The sequence below is a fragment of the Brachyhypopomus gauderio genome, unplaced genomic scaffold (genome assembly GCF_052324685.1).
Source record: "Brachyhypopomus gauderio isolate BG-103 unplaced genomic scaffold, BGAUD_0.2 sc127, whole genome shotgun sequence".
In the NCBI taxonomy this organism is placed as follows: domain Eukaryota; kingdom Metazoa; phylum Chordata; class Actinopteri; order Gymnotiformes; family Hypopomidae; genus Brachyhypopomus; species Brachyhypopomus gauderio.
In genome coordinates this window covers 248,849-263,136 of record NW_027506948.1, presented here as the reverse complement: position 1 = coordinate 263,136, position 14,288 = coordinate 248,849, and the positions used below count along the sequence as shown (strand labels likewise).

Sequence of the window (14,288 nt, the reverse complement as noted above, 5' to 3'; positions counted from 1 at the left end):
AAGGCAGTGCTAGTGGTGTGTGTGTGGATGAGTTGGGAACACACAGGGTGTGTGTGCTTTTCTCACGGGGCGAGTTCTGCCTCCTGTGTGGATATGAAGCCTGGTCACATCGGTGCCCATCTACAGTACACACACCTACCGTCCACGCTGACCATACACACCAGCCGGGGAGTTTACCTACCGCTACACACACTCATGGGTAAGCACACATCACCATACACACCTCTCAGCTCTTATCCTGTAACATGACCACACAGACATCACCCTTCACACCATCTACACTTAATATAAAACACAAGCCTTGAAATGCACCTATTGTAAAACATACCCTAAGTGTTATATGTGTGTGTGTGTGTGTGTGTGTGTGTGTGTGTGATCTCAGTGAGTGTGCGTAGTTCTCGAGCTTTCATGGGCTTGCTGCTACAGGCTCGTTCAGTGCCGGGGGACCATGTGGTGGGGGGCGAGTTCACACTACACCCACCGGGCACACACACCCTCTCCTGCCTGTCCACCGGAGACACAGTCACACACTCCGACAAGCTGCTGAAGAGGAACCTCTCGTTCACCTGGAGGGCTCCATCTCAGCCCAGCGGGGACCTGAGATTTTAGTGAGAAACACACACACACACACACACACACGCACACATGCACTCACACGCACACATGCACTCACACACATGCCTTGACCTGACCCTCAGATATGTAGATAGTTTCTGCACTGGGGTTCTTGGAAGAAAAATGAAAACTTATGTGTCAAACTGCGTTGTTTAATGGGCTCCCTCTGCTGGTGACAAATGGGACAGACATTAGAAGTCAGTGTGTCCTTTTTGGTGCCTGATCATAAACACACATGGCCATGAAGGAATGAACACACACACACACACACACACACACACACACACACACACACACACACACACACACACACACACACACACACAAACCCTAAATTGGCTCGGTTAGTCTTTTCTCTCATACATACATGTATGTATACGTACAGGTCTTATTTCTCTTGGACATGGACATGTTTAACCCTGTTTGATGTAATCTCAAACTGCCCCATCCTTCCCCCTCCCTCTACCCCCCCACCCCCCCCCCCCACCCCCCCACCCCCCCTTCAGCATCACAGTGGTCTACTCCTATTTTGTCTACGGGGCTCGGATTCGATCATCCGTGGTGCATGATGGGACCCGTAGTGTTCAGGGAGCAGGCTATGGCAGTGCTCTACCGACTAGGATTTTATCAGGTAACAGTGCACTACCTCTACACACACACACACATGTATATATAAGCACACATTCCTCTCCGTAACTAGTCTTTGTTTTCCCTTACAGCATCTTTTATGAGGTCCACAGACATTCGAATACACACTTCTGTGCATAACACACTGTACTCACAAAACACTACAGCCAGACTGATAAACTTGCCCACGCACATTTTACCAGCCCAGAATATGCACACACTACCGAGGAACAGAAACTCTGATACACAACCATTTACAGATGTACCCAAACAGGATAGAACACACAACCCTGGACACACCACATCAGAAACCTGCAATATCACAGACCATACCATACACACAAAAAACGATACACAAGTTACCTTAACAACACAAACAGAGCCAAGCTCCACCATATTCTTACACATCACTACATCTACTTCTGGCCCACAAACACAACTCCACACACACACCACTTCCAAGGCTCTTCTTCATAAAAGCACACCAACTCATGCTGGGCTATTTGAACACATTCACACACACTCATACCCAAACACCACGCCGGATAAACACCTGCCCACTACCGCACACACTCACACACACACACTAAACCACAGCGCCACTGGTGCACAAACACACGAGAAAACACACACTCTCTCTCACTTCCATGCGGGTTTTCTGGGTGTCTCCTCTGAGCCTCTGAACCCCAGCTCCACTACTGTCCCCACCCACACCCCCACCCCTCTCCAACCCAATGTGGCAACCTCCATGCCGGGCTCTCTCACCCGACTATCCACCCTCTCCACTCCACCCACACTCCAATCTCCTCTCGGGAACCCCACGTCCACTCCAGACACACACAGTGTGATTTCACACACATTAGCCACATATACAAGACACACACCCCAAATCACAGAGATCACAACATGTCACACACCTGCAGGACAGACACCCCTCACAGAGACCACGCCAAGGCCTCCACTCACGACACACACACAGACAGACGGGATGTCTCACACCACACACTACTTACAGAGTGATCTTTCCTCTACGTGCATACACACTCCTACCATGTGGCCACCTACTACAGCCCCCATCACCCTGACACACACGCTCGCTCCCGTCCGACCGGACACATCCACGCCTCCTTCGGATTACCGTTCTGATCCACCTCTAGCACAACTCCACTCCCATTCTGACCCGCTCCCGTCCGTATACGAGCCTGACCCTCACTCCCAGAGCGAGGGAGATTCCACCGGTCACAATCCCCCTCAGCGCCCCAGAGAGACGTCCAGAGCTCCAGACAGAGAAGGGGCGAAGCCGGACGGCGTGCCCAGGCAGAGCATGCCCGAGCTGGGCCTGCTGCTGGGCCTCTCTGCCGCTCTGGGGATGGCCGTGGCCGTGGGCCTGCGCTACCTGCAGAGGAAGCACTGCCGGAAGCGTACCGCCGTGTCGCTGGGAGACCGCAGCCATGACAACAGAGGTGTAATCCACGTGCAGGAGTGCGGGGACCTGGTGCAGGTACGCAGGATTAGAGAGAATAGCTTCCTGCTTCTGCAGACGGAGTACAACCTCATCACTGCTCCCGGGAACTAGCATGGAACTAGCATAAACACACACTCCTCCTCTCTAGCACAACACACACCAGCTCTGAGGAAGTAAACACTTCGAGGTTTTGATCAAATATTTTTGACAAATACCCGATTCATGTGTGTATTTACCCTAGAAACTGTAACTAAATGTTTGTCTTTTAGTGCTTCCTACCAAAATACATCAGTAAAAAATTTCTTTGTAAATTCTTTATACGTATTATAAAGCTAATAAAACTGCCAACATATAGCTAAATAATTCACTGTGAACAAATGTTTGTAATAGTGTGTGAATATATATATATATATGTAATATGTAAATACATACATGTTAATTCTGAACCAGATAACTACTGATGGAACTTGGAGTAGCTCCATCTGTTGGTAGCATGTTTACACTGTACAAAATACTAATCGATTCTAGCAAATAAATTGTTAAATGGGTTAAAAATTGTGACTAAGTGGTTTATCCAAGCAGAAACCTCATCATGCCCATACACATGTACTTCATAACATCTATGTAAGGATAATGAATGCTTATTTCTCATATTTTATATATACATTTGATTAAGAAATACACCAAGATTCATACAGTGAGTTATACAAAAGTGTCCCTGGTTCTTTATTGTGTGTGTGTGTGTGTGTGTGTGTGTGTGTGTGTGTGAAATGGCAGTACATTGGTGAGTGGGCCATTGTCCAGCAGAAACAACAAACTCAGCTCAAAATAATGAAGTCAACCTTCTGAAATATACTGCTCATCAGAGTCCAGCACAGAGGCTAAAATGATCGCGCTCACCTCAGAAAGACGTTAGCAAAAGTTACAAACTAAACAGAACAGCAGGAAAAGAAACGACAATCAGTAGCGACCCATGGAAACGACAGCCAATCAAGAGCTACCCTTGGAAACGACAGCCAATCAAGAGCTACCCTTGGAAACGACAGACAATCAGGAGCGATCCATGGAAACGACAGCCAATCATGAGCTGCCGACAGGTCTCTCCTTTGAGACAAGTTGTGGAAATCGTCCATCACTTCATATGAAAAAATAGAGATATATACTCTCATTTCAGTTTAAAAAAACAAAAAATCAAACAAAAACCTAGAATCACTGTTCTGTACAGTAACGTCCCTGGAAACGGGCCAGTCCGGGAGAGAAGGCCAGGTGTCCACCAGGCTGAAGAAGGCACTTGATCCGTGGTAATTTTCCATCGGGAGAGCGCCCGGCGCCTGTTAGAAGAACTGTGGAGTGGCCCGCCTGGCCGCTGGGGTCCTGCTGGGGTCTGTCTGTCTTGAGCCTGGCCACGCCTCCTCGGGGCGGGTGGGAGGGGGTCTCAGACAGGCTGAAGTTTCGTCATTTTCAGCGCCTACGGGGTAACGACAGACCACATTTACTAGTCAAATGAAAGGAGAAGAAGGATTCAGTGAGAATTAGTCCTGCAAACTTTAAAATGTGTCCAAATATGTTTCCTTTAATCTACCAGGTAAGCAAATACTTTATTCAACTCGATTCACCCATAACACCTGCTGTTAGGACAACGACAAATCGTTCACCAAGTGAATTTTTAAAAACGGGTAATGTAGTTATTTCAGGGAAAAAAGATGGGTGCATAAAAAGTACCTAGTGAAAGAGTGTGTTAGAGTAGGCTGGGTAGATTCAGCAACATAACTTCTTCCAGCCTGAGAAGGACCCCATTCCCGCCCACCCCCACGCTGAAGGACCTCCCCTCAGTCCCGCCCACACCCACGCTGAAGGACCTCCCCTCAGTCCCGCCCACACCCATGCCGAAGGACCTCCCCTCAGTCCCGCCCACACCCACGCCGAAGGACCTCCCCTCAGTCCCGCCCACCTCCACGCCGAAGGACCTCCCCTCAGTCCCGCCCACCCCGACGCCGAAGGACCTCCCCTCAGTCCCGCCCACCTCCACGCCGAAGGACCTCCCCTCAGTCCCGCCCACCCCGACGCCGAAGGACCTCCCTTCAGTCCCGCCCACCCCCACACTGAAGGACCTGCCTCAGTCCCGCCCACACCCACGCTGAAGGACCTGCCTCAGTCCCGCCCACACCCACGCTGAAGGTCCTCCCCTCAGTCCCGCCCACCCCCACGCTGAAGGACCTCCCCTCAGTCCCGCCCACCCCCATGCTGAAGGACCTCCCCTCAGTCCCGCCCACCCCCACACTGAAGGACCTCCCTTCAGTCCCACCCACCCCCACGCTGAAGGACCTCTCCCGCCCACCCCCACGCTGAAGGACCTCCCCTCAGTCCCGCCCACCTCCACGCTGAAGGACCTCCCCTCAGTACCGCCCACCCCCACACTGAAGGACCTCCCTTCAGTCCCGCCCACCCCCACGCTGAAGGACCTCCCCTCAGTCCCGCCCACCCCCACGCTGAAGGACCTCCCCTCAGTCCCGCCCACCCCCACGCTGAAGGACCTCCCCTCAGTCCCGCCCACCCCCACACTGAAGGCTTGGCCCTGCTGCCTGGGGCCAGGGACGGCACATATTGCTGAATCTTAAACTGAATCAAATTAGTAATTTAATCAAATTATTACATTTAAAAGAGTTGACAACCACCCGACTCCCACACACACGGTACATGAAGGAGGCGGATGTCAGAATACGGTCGGTGTTCCGGAAGCTTCAGAACTCCGGATCGCTTGCACTTACTGTGTGGGACACGGTGGTGGGGGGGGACAGGCATGCGGGTCTAGCGGACTAAGATAGCGGACTGGGAGAGAGAGACACACGGGAAGGGTCAGAGACATGCACGTCAGCAAGGCATTCTGGGTAGTTAGCTAGACGAGGGCTGGCGTGAGTGTTCGTGCAGCACTGAGAGGCGTGCGTCTCTGGTCTCTGGTACCTTCTGGCTGGTGGTCATCCAGGCTCTGATGGTGGGAACCAGCACACTCCCCAGCAGGATCTGAGCAGGGTGGTATATCAGCAGAGGGACTGAGATCAGAGACAGATGCTCGTATCCCTCAAATACAATCTTCAGCATGGGGATACCTACAAACACACACACACACACACACACGTTAATCACAATGGTGGTGTTAGGTTTATCATGTGCATGGTATCATCAGCATTTAATAAAATATCAGTTTCATGTAGACAGTATTAATCATAAAAATACAACAGCCCAGAGAACACTTGTGTGCAGAATACCAACTAGAAGACCAATTAATGTTGTGTAAACAGTTGCTTATTCAGTGTAAGAGATTTGGTGTAAACAGTTGTTTACCCAGCGTGAGAGATTTGGTGTAAACAGTTGTTTACCCAGCGTGAGAGATTTGGTGTAAACAGTTGCCTACCCAGCGTGAGAGATTTGGTATAAACAGTTGTTTACCCAGCGTGAGAGATTTGGTGTAAACAGTTGCCTACCCAGCGTGAGAGATTTGGTATAAACAGTTGTTTACCCAGCGTGAGAGATTTGGTGTAAACAGTTGTTTACCCAGCGTGAGAGATTTGGTGTAAACAGTTGTTTACCCAGCGTGAGAGATTTGGTGTAAACAGTTGTTTACCCAGCGTGAGAGATTTGGTGTAAACAGTTGCCTACCCAGCGTGAGAGATTTGGTGTAAACAGTTGTTTACCCAGCGTGAGAGATTTGGTGTAAACAGTTGCCTACCCAGTGTGAGAGATTTGTGTGTAGAACAAAACATAATTGCCACCGAGTCTGCTGCTGTGAACCCTGAAGACTTCCTAAGAACAGACAGAACCACTGGTGAGGATGTAACACAGGGAATATGTGTGTGTGTGTGTGTGTGTGTGTGTGTGTGTGTGTGTGTGTGTGTGTGTGTGTGACCTACCTGGTAGATAAAAGAAACGTCAGTAACATGAAGGTGAGCTGAATGGAGAAAACTGGAGAGAGAGAGAGAGAGAGAGAGAGAGAGAGAGAGACAGAGACAGAGAGATATAATCATTCTGCTTTTCATGTAATTGCATATTTCATGTATCAATCACACACACAATTCACACACACTTCCCCAACATGCTTATGTGCTCAGACATATGAGCGTAGGTGTGTAGGTGTGAACGTAGGTGTGTATGTGCACTTAAGTCTGGTTTACAGCTACTGCGGACACAGGGACCACTCTAATGGGCTGGGAGTGAGGAAAGTGCTCCACGCTAGAACTGAAACAACACGGCCAATCCGCTTGGTGATGGAGACGTGACCCGATCATTCATTGGCCAGGCAGGAAGTGTGAAAAGGGAGTTGGACCAAAGATTTATGTTGAACACCTACTGATGATGACGGCTTTACTCATCAACATTTCACATTTGTTGTCATACACCATCTGCAGTGGTGTGGTGTTTACAGGACGTACACGCCTCCGTCTTCTCCTTCTGTCTGCTTCATTAAAGTTCCTCTTCCTCAGTTACCTTCTAAACAAGTCCATGATGTTTGACTGTGTGTGATCAGTGTGTGTGTGTGTGTGTGAACATGGACAGTCAGCCCAGAGACATGGTGCTCACTGTTCCCACGTCTGCAGCAGGGATGAAGCAGGCGCGCGCACACACACACACACACACACACACACACACACACACACACACACACACACACACACACACACACACACACACACACACACACACACACACACACACACACACACACGTCACTCACTGATGAGGATGATGTAGAGGAGGCTGAGGTGGTCCAGCTCGATGCTGGGGTTGGAGAAGGTGTCGCAGAACGTGGTGTAGATGATCATCAACAACACCATGCTGCTCACAGCACCGAACGGAAGCTTCCGCCGCTCCAGCCAGTCCCGCAGGAACGTCCTGCACACCTACACACACACACACACACACACACACACACACACACACATGAACAAACAAACACACACACACAATGCAGGGTTATGTTGTGTTGAGTGGTGGGCTTCCAGTCTGATGTTGCAATAACTCATTGTGCTAAGCTGAGTCAACACATGTTAATACTAAAGACATGTGACTCCATACCACACAGAGAGATGCTGAGTCAGGCTGACGGTGTGAAATTACTGTGTGTCAGAGTACACACACACACACACTGTACACACTAACGCATGCAGACACACACACACACACACACACACACTAACGCATGCAGACACACACACACACACTGTACACACTAACGCATGCAGACACACACACACACACACACACTGTACACACTAACGCATGCAGACACACACACACACACACACACACACACACACACACACTCACACTCACACTCACCTGGCCAATTATGAGAGGGACCACAACAGTCATGAAGAGCTGAGAGAAAATGGAGGAAAATGGCACAGAGGACGAGGAGCCAAGCTGCAGCAGGAACACACACACACACACACACACACACACACACACACACACACACACACACACACACACACACACATCATGATTAAAAACATCCTGCTGAAGATGAAGACAAACCACTAATAACTTGCGTTGTGAGTCATTAAGAGGACGAGGGATTAAAACTTTACTCACGAACACAAGCAGCAACATGGGCGTGACCACAATCCCCTGCAGAACAGAGATACTTTAACACGCCTCATCCCTCCACACACCTTCAGGTGTCTCCAGACTCCGCCCCCTCTCCTCTCCCATAGGACAGTGGGACCCCGCCCCCCCTCTGCTTCAGGACAGTGGGACCCCGCCCCCCCTCTGCTTCAGGACAGTGGGACCCCGCCCCCCCTGCTTCAGGACAGTGGGACCCCGCCCCCCCTCTGCTTCAGGACAGTGGGACCCCGCCCCCCCCCTCTGCTTCAGGACAGTGGGTCCACTACTGTCCCAACACTGCAGTAACACTTACCAGAAAGCTCCCAAATGCAGAGTTGAAAATGGCTGCCGCCTGCAAACATGAAAACTTTCTGAGTGACACAACACATCACATCGTATTATGTGTATTATGATGATGAGAAATAATCAGTGTTAAGACATTTGATCTCTGAAACACTGTATTTGTGAAGATGATTAAGACACAGTCACACAGTGTCAATTACTGTATAACACATTTCGATACACTGTTCACTACTATGACTCTCTGGTAAGGCATTGATTAAGGATCAGACAGTGACACTGAAATGGAGCTAAAGCAAAGATAGTTTCAGGGAATGAAGAGGACTCACTGAGACAGTCCAGCAGGGCAGAGATATTTTAATGACCAGACACTCACTAACCTCATTTCCCCCTACAGCTTTAGTGAGATATTCTAATGACCAGACACTCACTAACCTCATTTCCTCCTACAGCTTTAGTGAGATATTCTAATGACCAGACACTCACTAACCTCATTTCCCCCTACAGCTTTAGTGAGATATTCTAATGACCAGACACTCACTAACCTCATTTCCTCCTACAGCTTTAGTGAGATATTCTAATGACCAGACACTCACTAACCTCATTTCCCCCTACAGCTTTAGTGAGATATTCTAATGACCAGACACTCACTAACCTCATTTCCCCCTACAGCTTTAGTGAGATATTCTAATGACCAGACACTCACTAACCTCATTTCCTCCTACAGCTTTAGTGAGATATTCTAATGACCAGACACTCACTAACCTCATTTCCCCCTACAGCTTTAGTGAGATATTCTAATGACCAGACACTCACTAACCTCATTTCCCCCTACAGCTTTAGTGAGATATTCTAATGACCAGACACTCACTAACCTCATTTCCCCCTACAGCTTTAGTGAGATATTCTAATGACCAGACACTCACTAACCTCATTTCCCCCTACAGCTTTAGTGAGATATTCTAATGACCAGACACTCACTAACCTCATTTCCCCCTACAGCTTTAGTGAGATATTCTAATGACCAGACACTCACTAACCTCATTTCCCCCTACAGCTTTAGTGAGATATTCTAATGACCAGACACTCACTAACCTCATTTCCTCCTACAGCTTTAGTGAGATATTCTAATGACCAGACACTCACTAACCTCATTTCCCCCTACAGCTTTAGTGAGATATTCTAATGACCAGACACTCACTAACCTCATTTCCTCCTACAGCTTTAGTGAGGATGACAGCCGAGGAGACAGGAGGAGGCATACAGCCTACAGTCAGCAACCTGTAACACACACACACACTACAGTCAGCAACCTGTAACACACACACATACAGCCTACAGTCAGCAACCTGTAACACACACACACACTACAGTCAGCAACCTGTAACACACACACATACAGCCTACAGTCAGCAACCTGTAACACACACACACACACACTACAGTCAGCAACCTGTAACACACACACACACACACACACACACACACACACACACACTACAGTCAGCAACCTGTAACACACACACATACAGCCTACAGTCAGCAACCTGTAACACACACATACACACACACACACACACACACACACACAGCCTACAGTCAGCAACCTGTAATACACACACATACAGCCTACAGTCAGCAACCTGTAACACACACACACACACACACACACACACACACACACTAGTCAGCAACCTGTAACACATATACACACACTACAGTCAGCAACCTGTAACACACACACACACACACACTACAGTCAGCAACCTGTAACACACACACACACACACACACACTACAGTCAGCAACCTGTAACACACACACACACACTACAGTCAGCAACCTGTAACACACACACACACTACAGTCAGCAACCTGTAACACACACACACACACTACAGTCAGCAACCTGTAACACATATACACACACACTACAGTCAGCAACCTGTAACACATACACACACACACACACACACACACACACACACACACACACACACACACACACACACACACACACACACACACACACACACACACAGCCTACAGTCAGCAACCTGTAAAACACACACACAGCCTAGTCAGCATCCTGTAACACACACGCGCACACACACACACACACGCACACACGCACACACACACGAACTGGTTCAAGTCTTACACACATTGCATTGTGCAGAACCCACATGCAAGAGAGTCATTATGCACAGTAATCATCACAATTGAAACCAGGTCTAGTCTCAGGTGTACGTCTCTGCTGAACACGCCTCTGCACCTCAGGGAGTGGCCACTAACGCAGGATGTGATTGATGCAGTAAGCAGTCACTCAGTTGGTGATATGTTGGTTGTAATGGCTCTATTTGTATATGCTGACAATCCACCACTTCAGAAATGTGTCGTTTCCACATGTATACAGTAAATTTAACTGCTGTAACATTGCCTTCACCCACAGCTATTGGGTTTAACAGCACCTCCGGTGCCGGGTTTTACAGCACCTCCAGTACTGGGTTTAACAGCACCTCCAGTCTCAGTACTGGGCCTCAGAGATCCCACCAACACCTCGGGCTCTGTGCTAACCCAACTGCTGGAGGAAACGGCCACGTTTCCTTGGACAGGCAGTGTGGATGAAGGAGGCTACAGATGGAGGTCTGAGCCCCACCACCCTGTAGGCACCACATGTAACCCCCCGACAACGACCCGCACAAAGAGACCCCATTCAGCCTAGTGTAAACAGGTAGAGGGGGAAAGAGAGAGGTGTGTGTGTGTATATGTGTGTGTGTGTTGCGTGTAATGGAAAAATGTGTCGGCTGGGAAGAGTGCGAGACCCTGAGATGTTGACTAAACTGGTAATAATGACCACGTGTGTGTTTGATTACCCCTTGAGAAGCCATTCATTAATAGCCGTGAGTGCCAGGACTCGAAGCAGCACCCAGATGGCCACGGGAAAAAAGACCAGCGTGAACGTCTGAACAAACAGATGTAACTTCACGTGCATCAACGCACTCGCCAACTCCTACGAGCGAAAAACAGGGGAGGAAGAGGAGCGATCAAAAGACAACACTGAGACCATCGTTCAGACGGGAGCATGTACTTACACTCCAAACACACACCCTCACCTCAGTCTTTAAGGACAGGCCACTGTTAAAGAAGATGGTTGATACAGCTACATAGGTGATGGTGATCTCGGGCCGAAGAGGACCTGAGAGAGAGCAGGTAACAACCATTAACCAATGACATTAGGCAAAAGGGCGTGGTCTGCACCGCCCATGTCAGCTGTGTGAATATGAAAGCAGGAACACAGACAATTTAAATCAATCCACTAAACTACAGAGAACAAACTCAACTCAATGGAGGACATTATTACAGGGAACAGAACAAAATACAAAGTAATAATTTTTACAACATTTGCACTACGAATCCCACTTTTTAATATTATTCAGATCATTTTCAGGTCAGAAAATGGTAAAATAATGCAATCTTTAACTATACCATGCCTATAATCCCAATACTAATCACGATATGCAGCAGTATAATCCCATTACATAATCTTCATATTGAGCAACCCTATGGATTATACTTACGTTTCTGTATGTTTCATACAAATCATCTATACACAACAGCGCATGCGCACCATAATCTCAGATGTCTAACTTTGCTGGGGTTAGTGCGTTAGTGTAGGTTCACGCATTATGATTATGATTAATACATGTGCATATAGTCCTGTGTTTATTTTTCCGTACAAGCCTTTTCTTCTGTTTGTGTACTTAATGAAACGCCGTAAGGCACAAGAAAACAGGGCACAGACATTTCTCAGGATCCTTAATAACAGCGACTCTAAAGCTATTCATCACTCAAGCACAAAGCTCGTCATACTGGCCCAACCACTCTGCCCGACCGCTGACGGTGTTCCGGAATGATCCGGGTCGGGCCAGTGCGACGTGTCATTAACCAGAACAGCGCAAACAAGTGGCCAAGTTAAAGAAGTCACTCCAGTCGCTTACTCAGCGCCGATCCATGCCTAACACACATGCACGGCGGGCAGGTCTATAATGTAGTTGCTGGTACCAGTTGCATCATGCCAGGTACCAAAGTTACACACTAGAACCTGCAGCTGACACTAGCACAGAAGATGCTCACAGCACAATCAAGAGGAGATAAGATCACAAGAGGAGTGTGTGTGTGTGTATCACAAGAGGAGATCACCACTCACACGGGACACGGGGCTGAAATTCAGAGGGAGATCACAGTTAGTGCAGATATGAGCCTCATTTCACCCAACGGGAACCCCGCGAGCAACTCACCTCCTTTCACTCCAACGGACGGCGCGAGCTTGGCGGAGGCGATCACGAGCACGATACCGACGATGAACCATTCTTTCCGCGCTCGCGCTAACGGGCCCATGACGTCGGAGTCCGGTCAGCCGCCGGCGCGCGCCACTGTGTCCAGTGCTACCTGTGCGAACGCAGAACATGAGAGTGTGAGTGTGACGGGGAGCGGGTCCACACACTTCCGGACACATATGCGGAGCGCCATCGGTACCGTCATGTGTATCATCAGAGCGCACGTACATTACTTTATAACTACCGTAATACCATAAAATACCGAGTAAACCATCACTAGCCACGGTAATGACCAACATAACACTTTTACCTGTCCACTAATAAAAGAATCATGCGGATTCCAAATCTGAAAACCGTTATTGCCTGACACGTCTAGTTTCTTTCTGAGTTATAGCTCTATGAATATTGACAAATAGAAATCCTCCCAAATACTGCATTGTGACTTGTTGGGTCATTTTGGTCAGTATGTTGCGACATGTGTTACTAATGTTGAGCGCATAGTATGTGATTACTTTGACAGATGTTAATGTTTTGCATTTCGGTCACTTGAAAGGATATTTAAACACAAAATATAACATTGAACATTGAAGATTTTGTCCTCATTGATACAAGCATGTTTGTGAACTGGCGCCATCTGGTGGAAAGATCATAAAGGTTTTCATCTTTTTGACTTATTTACACAGTCCCCTCCTCCCTGTACACAGCTGCCCGTTTAAGCGAGTGAATCTTTGAATGCCACACCTGTCTTGACTCACGTCTGTCATAAATGTTTAGATAATCTCTATGCTCTGGCATCAACTCCTTAAACTCGCTAACCTGGATGAAGAACGACACTTAGACTAAGGAATTGACGTTTGGGCAGAACGATCTATTACAGCAGCTGTTGGAGGAAATGGCTGCTACAAACCCTCTGTCAGAAGAAGAGTTTTCATGTCCTGTGTGCTGTGACATCTTCAGGGATCCTGTTATACTGTCATGTAGCCACAGTGTGTGTAAAACCTGTCTGCAGCAGTTCTGGGAAACCAAGGGATCTCGAGAATGTCCAGTTTGTAGAAGAAGATCTTCAAGAGATGATCTTCCCCTTAATCGTGCACTAAAGAACCTGTGTGAGGCTTTTCTAGAGAGCAGGAGTCAGAGATCTTCAGCAGGGTCTGAGGTGCTCTGCAGTCTGCACAATGAGAAACTCAAAGTCTTCTGTCTGGAGGACCAACAGCCTGTGTGTGTGGTGTGTCAGATTTCAACGGCACATAAAACTCACGACTGCTGTCCAGTAGAGGAAGCTGTGTGTGACTTTAAGGTATGAAAAATACTATATTTGTTTAACTGTAATATTTTTTTCA

The 14,288-nt window shown here is 48.3% G+C and overlaps 2 protein-coding genes across 4 annotated transcripts; one reads left to right on the top strand and one right to left on the bottom strand.

Moving 5' to 3' along the window:
• Position 1: 1 nt before the first annotated feature.
• LOC143498961 (reelin domain-containing protein 1-like) lies at positions 2–3,158 on the top strand. The gene is made up of 5 exons (XM_076993871.1): positions 2–199; positions 383–608; positions 1,122–1,246; positions 1,335–1,504; positions 2,462–3,158. The coding sequence occupies exons 1-5, from the start codon at positions 28–30 to the stop codon at positions 2,816–2,818; spliced, it is 1,050 nt and encodes a 349-aa protein (XP_076849986.1). The 5' UTR covers positions 2–27; the 3' UTR covers positions 2,819–3,158.
• Positions 3,159–3,439: 281 nt separating this feature from the next.
• LOC143498972 (sodium/bile acid cotransporter 7) lies at positions 3,440–13,192 on the bottom strand. Of its 3 annotated transcripts, XM_076993887.1 has the most exons (13): positions 12,910–13,192; positions 11,725–11,807; positions 11,485–11,621; positions 9,814–9,889; positions 8,622–8,660; positions 8,297–8,332; positions 8,042–8,125; positions 7,437–7,602; positions 6,616–6,667; positions 6,435–6,508; positions 5,669–5,814; positions 5,476–5,536; positions 3,440–4,175 (listed from the first exon to the last, which is right to left on the bottom strand). In XM_076993887.1, the coding sequence occupies exons 1-12, from the start codon at positions 13,007–13,009 to the stop codon at positions 5,516–5,518; spliced, it is 1,014 nt and encodes a 337-aa protein (XP_076850002.1). In that variant the 5' UTR covers positions 13,010–13,192; the 3' UTR covers positions 3,440–4,175; positions 5,476–5,515. The 3 variants fall into 3 exon arrangements, with proteins under 3 accessions (XP_076850002.1, XP_076850001.1, XP_076850003.1); XM_076993886.1 differs by lacking the exon at positions 5,476–5,536; XM_076993888.1 differs by lacking the exons at positions 3,440–4,175; positions 5,476–5,536; positions 5,669–5,814; ... (4 more) ...; positions 8,297–8,332; positions 8,622–8,660 and having other exon boundaries at positions 9,816–9,921; positions 12,910–13,179.
• Between the last annotated feature and the right edge of the window lie 1,096 nt (positions 13,193–14,288).